Genomic DNA, 8,731 nt, shown 5'->3' on the forward strand with positions numbered 1-8,731 from the left:
GTATTTAATATTTATAGCCGAAGGGATGAATATTACCGGGACATGTGTCATCAGAATATTATCGATGTAGTGGAAAACAACAGGGCTGTCTCCTTTGTACAATTATATGGACCCGTTGAAGGGTCCCCGCACGTACCTTTTGTACAAATTGCATCCCCCTGTTGGGTTATTTCCCTTTGCCTAATTGCCTAGTATTGTTGCGGTGGTCCTTATGCGTACCTTCTATTCAAGTGGTGTCTCTAGGTTGGTCTTTTGAGGGTGCACGCCTGTAAGTTTGTTTTTTTTGTCAATTTCCTTCCAATGATTTGGGCTTTTCTTGCTCAAAGTGGTTATTTCGAACCAGATCCGATCCGAGTCTATGTACGCGTCTCTCTTCATAGTTAAAGCTAGTTGTTAACCGGTTTATTGCTAGCTTAGTTTCTTATTTTTAAGTTATAATAGTAACAAACAATACCCCAAATAATCTCTAGATGATTAGATGTAGAAAAACAAACACAAATATCCTAGACCTCTCTCATTCCCATATGTTTTTTATAAAAAAATAAATAAAAAAAAAGCAGGTTAAGAACAGTGAAGGGGCCATTTATGTAATAACACAATACTGATAGAGACCAAGTAGGGCAGAGACGTCAGCTATATAAGCATATAACTAGGGTTTCACAGCAGCTACCCTCGCCGCACACTCATCTTTGAAACCTCAGGTTCATCTCTATCTTCTTCTTCTTCTAATTTTATTATCACTGTGAATGTTTACTATCGATTGCTCTGATTATATCGATATCGTTAATTGATTCTGTAGATTTCATAACAGGTGATTGTAGCTTGTTTTAAGCTCATTTAAGCTTCGAAATTACTGAATCTGTTTCAACTTAATATACTAACAGATTCAATTGAGCGTATTTTCAGTACCTGAAATGAGTTTAAAGTGTTTCTTTTATTCGCATTCATGCTTAAGTATTCAGTTTGATCACTTGTAGATGTATTTATAGTGATGATTATTTGAGTTTGTGAGCATTGTTAGACTATACAGTTTGTTCACTTGTAAATACATTTATTTATATTGTACTTACTGTGATGATCAATTGTGTTTTTGAGATTTTTTTTTAATTTAGTTTATTTGATTCTGATTGAAGGTAGAGGCTTACAAGAATGTCGCACAGGAAGTTTGAGCATCCGAGACACGGTTCTCTTGGCTTTCTTCCCAGGAAGCGTGCTGCTCGCCACAGAGGAAAAGGTCTAACTTCTTTCTTTATTGGTTTTTTAATTGCAGCTTCTATTGAAGTTTTATGTTTGAAGGTCTATAATATTAATAACAATATAGCAGTAGCTTGTATTTCTTGTTTCACCTCTCATCTCTTATTACTACTTGTTTCTATTTGTTTTGATACTTTATCTCTGATTTTTTTTTTGAGTTTTGGTCACATTTGAATTGTGTTTTATACAGTCTGTTTGTTCATTTGTATTTAGTTTATTACACATTAGCATGAACTATGGAAATCATATAGTATTAATACAAGATATTTAGTATTGTGTATTGATGTATGCAGTGAAGGCTTTCCCCAAGGATGACCCAACCAAAGCATGCAAGCTCACAGCTTTCTTGGGCTACAAGGCTGGAATGACCCATATTGTCAGAGAGGTCGAGAAACCTGGATCAAGTAAGCTAATTGTTTCTGAATTTTTAAAAATTGTGATATTTGAAGTATGTTATAAGGACATTTTTGCTAACTGTTTTGTTGTTTGAAACAGAGCTGCACAAGAAGGAGACATGTGAGGCAGTGACCATCATTGAGACACCTCCAATGGTGGTTGTTGGAGTTGTTGGTTACGTCAAGACCCCACGTGGTTTACGTTCATTGAATACCGTCTGGGCTCAGCATTTGAGTGAAGATGTGAAAAGAAGGTTCTACAAGAACTGGTGCAAGTCGAAGAAGAAAGCTTTCACCAAGTACTCCAAAAAGTTTGATTCTGATGAGGGCAAAAAGGACATTCAATCACAGTTGGAGAAAATGAAGAAGTATGCGACTGTTATCCGTGTCCTTGCTCACACACAGATAAGGAAAATGAAGGGTTTGAAGCAGAAGAAAGCACACCTTATGGAGATCCAAGTGAACGGTGGAACTGTTGCTCAAAAGGTTGACTTTGCTTATGGCTTCTTTGAGAAGCAAATCCCTATTGATGCTGTGTTTCAGAAGGATGAAATGATTGATATCATTGGTGTGACTAAGGGTAAGGGTTATGAAGGTGTGGTTACTCGTTGGGGTGTGACTAGGCTCCCACGTAAGACTCACAGGGGTCTGCGTAAGGTGGCCTGTATTGGAGCATGGCATCCTGCTAGGGTTTCTTTCACTGTTGCCCGAGCCGGTCAGAACGGTTACCATCATCGTACTGAAATGAACAAGAAGATTTACAAGCTTGGAAAGACTGGTCAGGAGTCACACACTGCTCTCACTGAGTTTGACAGGTAGACATTATTTGGTTATTATTATTTAGTGTTCTATTTTTTGTTAATATATGATATGAATGATTGTAGGACTGAGAAGGACATTACTCCGATGGGTGGGTTTCCGCATTATGGTGTGGTGAAGGATGACTACTTGTTGATCAAGGGTTGCTGTGTTGGACCGAAGAAGAGGGTGGTTACTCTTCGTCAATCATTGCTTGCGCAGACCTCTCGTTTGGCTCTTGAGGAGATTAAGCTCAAGTTCATTGACACATCGTCCAAATTTGGTCACGGTCGTTTCCAGACCGCAGAGGAGAAGCTCAAGTTCTACAACCGTGTTAAGGCTTGAGAATGGGATGTCTTTTAAATGTTATTGTTGGGTTTCAAGTTTTGTTTTGTTCTTTGAAGACTTTGGATTTTGGGTGTTGAGTTTAAGATACTTTATTTACATCATTAAGCAAAACGGTGTGAGACCCAATGTGTTACCATGTTATCTTTTATTATAAACAACTATCCAAAGTAGACGTGCACAATATTAGGTTTTTTTAAAACCCAGAACCGGTTCCGGTCAGAAATTGGGTAGGAACTGGACCCGACCTGCTGGAATGAAATGGGAACCCTGTGAAACCGGATAGGGTAAGAACTGGAATCGGGTTTTACGTAAAATCCGGGTACACCAATTTTTTTAAAATTTAAACAAAATAGCCGTTAGGAATCGGTTCCAATAGCTATATAGCCGTTTTTGGACCGTTGGAATCGGTTTTTAAACATATACATCTTAACACACATACTATAAAAATCATGGTGTGTATAACTTGTTAAACCACTTTCAAAACTCTAAAACACATTTTAAATCACAATTAGGCTTAAACCGACAATCAATGGCAAGTAACGACGATGTTGTTATGATCATCGATACAAAACGATGCCCCGAGGTTTGGGTTCATTATGATTTGTCTCATGACCGACTCATAAGAGATGACCCGGTGCAAGTACAGTTCCAAGTTTCTGAAAGCGGGGTCAAGCTCCACCTTACGCAAACATACCAATAAGTATTGTCGTGAGAAAAAAAGTTTGGTGCCGACCAAACATTGCTAGTTAAACTCACCATCGATTCTAAAGTTGAAAAAAGTCAATTAACACTTTTTTTGCACACTCCCACAATTTGATACAATGACGTCTTAGGGTAGTACGACGATGTTGTTATGGTCATTGACAAAATTTGATACTTAGCCGTTCTATCTTGAACACAGTTCGTGTTGTAGCGAAAGAGTGTACCATCTTTACCCAATTCCACATTGGTCGGTTGCGCGAACGCCTTTCAAGGCTTTGCAAAATGGCTTCTCGATGTCCTTTATTAAAGTCGAGTTCGAATCGTGCTTTAAGAAAGTTCCACAAAGTTTGCAACGAGCCTTAGTATCACCATCGATCACTATAACCAAATCTCAATTCTTCCATATTTCTTTGTTGCGGTTATGGTCGAGGACCCCAATAACTTGTGGGTCATCTTCAACACGAACCGGGTCAATAAAAACGGATGGAGTAGCGTTGTTGTTAGCCTTGTTATTAGACTTTTTGGTGGTTGCCATAGTATTTTTGAGTCGGATGGTCGAGTTTGTAAAACGAGAAGTATTCTAGATTGTTTTTGAGTTTGGTGGTGAAACAAGGGGTAAATAATCAATTTATATAAGGTTTTGAACAACAAAAACCGGTTCTAACGGCTATATTATCGTTGGAACTTGTTACAACGGCTATTTTATATTCAAAAACCGGTTCCAACGGCTAGTTTTTGAACTGCAACTGCATTTAATGTACAATACCCGGCGGAACCAGTTATTCCGGGTAGGAACCGGAACCAGTTTGGAACTGGAACCGGGTAGGAACCGATTACCGATATAATATATAGAACCAGGTTGGGCTTTCGAGTATATAAATACCCAAACCTGGTTTTGGATACACCAAGTACGACCTGGAACCGGTTCCGGGTCAAATACACCGGTTTGGGTCCGGAACCGGTTTTTTTTGCACTTCTAATCCAAAATATTGTAAAGAAGATTAAGCAATTGAACTTAACATAAAGCAGCAACTAAATAAATATGACATTATTTTGGTTTCTTATTAAAAGAGGTTTAAAGAAAAATTAAATAAGATATTATTAGAGAAATAAAAGAACAATCACTTTCACAGTTTCACTTTCAACAGATGGTATCACTGACATATTTTCACCCTCATTTCTTATAACATGTATATTTTGCCCAAATCAAGTTCCAGACTCCCTTGTTCTCATTCAAATACATTGGTGCAGATTCAAAGCTAGGGATGATTAAATGGTGCCTGTACATTAACAGTATTTTGGGTACCAACTCAATACATATTTTTTTGAGTTTTTTAGGATTGGTATCTTTGATTCCGGTTTGATATGGCATCGGATATTGTGGTGATTTTCATTAGAAAAACCATTACCCTTCCAGCACTCGAGCATTTTTGGTACAACTGTACAAATATCGTGCTCATCTCCATAGCTTTAGATGAACACTTGGAGAATAATTGATTCTATTGGACAAAAGTTTGACAAAGCGGTAAAAATGTATATTTAAAAAAAAATTCAATCGATTAGTTTAATAGTATTCCAGTCATCTTTTCCTATAACAATTTGGTCCGAATCATAAATTTATGAAAGTTGTAAGTTCTCCGTGCTAGTAAAGTCAATTTTGTTTACTTGGGTGTTTTAGGAATTTTTTTTCTAGATACATTAAAAAGAAATTAAAATTGAGCATTTTCTGAAACGAATGATAACAAAGAGAGAAAATATATAATCTATAAATTTCTTTACTTAGTTTTGTAATAAAACAAAGCTAACGACGCAGATTATTATCCGTTTGTTTTATATTTACAGCTCTTCATACACAATACTTTAAAATATATATAAAAAAAGGTTAAAAAAAACGATTTATTTCCGGAACACACTACTAAAGTCGGGTTTGGGGGTTTTGACCCATTTCTTTCATAAACCAGCAAAACCCTACTACTTCTTCTTCTTCTTCTTCTTCATCACATCACACCACACCACACCACACCACACCACACCCGCCGCTACCGGTCACCGGAAACAATGGTGGAACTAAAAGTCTCCAGTCATCGTCCAGATGGTCAAAGACGGCAAAATCGCCGGCCAACCCGGCACCGGCAAAACCGCCATCGCCATGGGCATGGCAAAATCCATCGGACTCGAAACTCCCTTCGCAATGGTCGCCGGTAGCGAACTCTTCTCTCTCGAGATGTCGAAAACCGAAGCGTTAATGCAAGCGTTTCGGAAGGCGATTGGTGTTAGAATTAAGGAAGAGACTGAAGTGATTGAAGGTGAAGTTGTGGAGATTCAGATTGACCGGCCTGCGGTGAGTGGAGCGGCGTCGAAGACGGGGAAGTTGACTTTGAAGACGACGGAGATGGAGACGGTGTATGATTTGGGGGCGAAGATGATTGAGGTGTTGGGGAAGGAGAAGGTGCAGAGTGGGGATGTGATTGCGATTGATAAGGCGTCTGGGAAGATAACGAAGCTTGGGAGGTCGTTTTCGAGGTCTAGGGATTATGATGCGATGGGGCCGCAGACCAAGTTTGTGCAGTGTCCGGATGGGGAGTTGCAGAAGAGGAAGGAGGTGGTGCATTGTGTTACACTTCATGAAATTGATGTTATCAATAGCAGGTTAGTCGGTATTCTTCTTCTTATTGTTGTTGTTTTTAAGCATTCTTGTTATGTGCATATCATCTAGCATTTAGAAAATAGTAACGAATTCGCAAGCTGTGCTTTCATTTAGGATTCATCTAGGTAATGTTAGGGTCAACAGTCACTGAAAGTGTATTTTAACACCTCTTTATGTGAAGAACAATGATATAAAAACTGCAACAATCGAAGTCATATATTTGTTAAAAGAAAAAAAGAGAAGAACACGTGTTGAGTGACCTACTGACTTTTGAGTAGTACCCATGAATTACTTTTTAGTCATCATCTCATTTAATATCAAATTGTTTGGTTATGACTTACGTGTATCGTGTTAAAGTGAAAGCACAACACATTGAGTGTACTCAATGTTTACGAGAGAGTGAGATAAATGACCTTGTTTTCAAAGAACATTATTCTGACAGTTTCAAATTTCAACTTATTTTCTTTCAGCAATCTTATATGTATTCTCCATGTCATCAAAAACTAAGCGGGTTACTTTTCAGTTAGTATGAGATAGCTGGGGGAATATAGGATTAAAGTTGGGACTGTCGGAAGACATTTCTTCGGGTTAATCCTGGTCAATGGGTCAAAGTTGAGGTTAATAAAATCCTGAATCCAATAGCCAATAAATAAATGAAAAAGAATGCAACAATGTGGAAGCCTATTAAACTAATTGTTTTAATGCATTTACATTTTTTTAAAACACAAGATACAAAATATGGTTTTACTTGATACCTGATCAAACATGTCAGTATGAACTGACAGAAGTGAATGATCTCGTGATGGATTTTGTCATATATCAAAGTATAATTGAGAAGGATAGCTTCCTTTTGTAGAAAAAAATAATTGTATTGTGGCAAAATGTTTACTTCTACCTAGCTCTGCCCTCTCCAAGTTGATCATAACACCGCCTTTTGTTCCACTCTCTCGCCTATATTTTATCATTATGGACCAAATTCATTTTCATGAAAAGTAAAATAAAGATCATGAAAAAGACCACACTTAAGAAGTACTTACCAAATGTTGAAAAAAAGAATTAAACTCGTATGTAATTATATTAACAAACCTGGAGTTGTAGACTTGTAGTTGTCTTCTGGTGTCAGTAAACTCTGACATCACCTTCAGGAACTTTATGCCAGCTGTTCTTTAAGTTTGGTAATGAAGTTGGAATCAAAACCTATATATATATATATATATATATGAGACGAAGTATAACAATTAGGTGAGCAGGCTTTAAGATACAAAATAACTTACAAATCGACGAGAGGCATGCATTCCATTTTCTCTTAAAGGTTAACATTATTTCAGAATTGTTGAATCTTAGTAAATAGTTCCATGAAACTGATATAAATTCTAACTTTAAATTGTTTTAAGCCAGAGGAACATGGCTGTAGTTTCAAGTTTCATCGATAGTCAGAAAGCAAAACCAGCTGTGAACACAATCTTAGTTTGAAACTGCCCTAATTATCACTGATTATGTGCAACGGATATAGTTATTGTATTAGGAATGCTTTTGCAGTTGAATAGAATTCTTCACAGATGAAAAGTTTTAAATTTTGTTTTTGGCTAAAATTGCAGAACACAGGGTTTTCTTGCACTTTTCACTGGTGACACTGGTGAAATACGAGCTGAGGTCCGAGAATAAATAGACACAAAGGTAGCAGAGTGGCGGGAAGAAGGAAAGGCCGAGATCGTGCCAGGTGTTCTCTTCATAGACGAAGTCCACATGCTTGACATCGAGTGCTTTTCATTTCTAAATCGCGCCTTAGAAAATGACATGGCACCCATACTAGTAGTTGCCACTAACCGAGGAATCACAACCATCCGAGGTACAAATTACAAATCGCCACACGGGATTCCAATCGATTTCTTGGACCGTTTGCTCATTATTTCCACCCAACCCTACACGGAAGATGACATCCGCAAGATTCTAGATATTAGGTGTCAAGAGGAAGATGTGGATGTATCAGAAGATGCAAAGGTTTTGTTGACCAAAATTGGAGTTGACACGTCGTTAAGGTATGCTATAAATCTTATTACATCGGCTGCATTGGCTTGTCAAAAGAGGAAAGGAAAGGTTGTTGAGATGGAGGATGTGAGTCGGGTTTATGAGTTGTTTTGGGATGTGAAGAGATCGACTCAGTATTTGATCGAGTATCAGAGCCAGTATATGTTTAATGAGGCTGCGACTGGGGATGAAGACGATGTGATGGTTTGATAAGGTAGGTTGTAATTGTTGAATTATTAAGTCTGTTTATGCTTTAATTTCAGAATGTTTTGAATGGTTCTTATTAATTATATTTGATGCCCACTGTCTTGTTTATTCTAAGTTTGAGTTTGTGCTTTATGAATCCGTTTTTTTATATGAATCGGTAGAGTGATCTAATCTTGTTTGTGAATGTTAAAGCCGCGAAGAGAAATCCATCCGAGCATGTTGCGATGCTGGTTAGACTGTTGTAGATTCCAAATTTGGCATTGTCTCTCTTGTGGTATGTTTTACATAGTGAGGCTAGAGGCAGGTTAACTTGTGTTTATTTTAATTTAAAACAAACCCAGGTCTGCCTATG

General features: G+C 37.6%; 1 protein-coding gene and 1 pseudogene across 2 annotated transcripts; both read left to right on the forward strand.

Moving 5' to 3' along the window:
• Positions 1–607: 607 nt before the first annotated feature.
• LOC143547458 (large ribosomal subunit protein uL3z-like) lies at positions 608–2,893 on the forward strand. The gene is made up of 5 exons (XM_077038878.1): positions 608–701; positions 1,134–1,234; positions 1,548–1,658; positions 1,750–2,464; positions 2,534–2,893. The coding sequence occupies exons 2-5, from the start codon at positions 1,150–1,152 to the stop codon at positions 2,790–2,792; spliced, it is 1,170 nt and encodes a 389-aa protein (XP_076894993.1). The 5' UTR covers positions 608–701; positions 1,134–1,149; the 3' UTR covers positions 2,793–2,893.
• A 431-nt stretch (positions 2,894–3,324) lies between these two features.
• Positions 3,325–8,387, forward strand: LOC143547444 (uncharacterized; annotated as a pseudogene). Its single transcript, XR_013137768.1, has 3 exons — positions 3,325–3,435; positions 5,572–6,146; positions 7,743–8,387. The product of XR_013137768.1 is annotated as an uncharacterized LOC143547444 (transcript).
• Positions 8,388–8,731: the final 344 nt, after the last annotated feature.

This window comes from Bidens hawaiensis, unplaced genomic scaffold (assembly GCF_021521415.1).
Source record: "Bidens hawaiensis isolate Kalapana, Puna unplaced genomic scaffold, B.hawaiensis_p1.1 tig00014720_1, whole genome shotgun sequence".
Classification (NCBI taxonomy): Eukaryota; Viridiplantae; Streptophyta; class Magnoliopsida; order Asterales; family Asteraceae; genus Bidens; species Bidens hawaiensis.

Bases quoted from the DNA above. Each gene is read 5' to 3' on its own strand.
- LOC143547458 (XM_077038878.1), top strand. From the start codon at position 1,150: ATGTCGCACAGGAAGTTTGAGCATCCGAGACACGGTTCTCTTGGCTTT. The intron at 1,235-1,547 runs GTCTAACTTCTT...TGATGTATGCAG, and splicing joins TGCTCGCCACAGAGGAAAAG to TGAAGGCTTTCCCCAAGGAT. The intron at 1,659-1,749 runs GTAAGCTAATTG...TGTTTGAAACAG, and splicing joins GGTCGAGAAACCTGGATCAA to AGCTGCACAAGAAGGAGACA.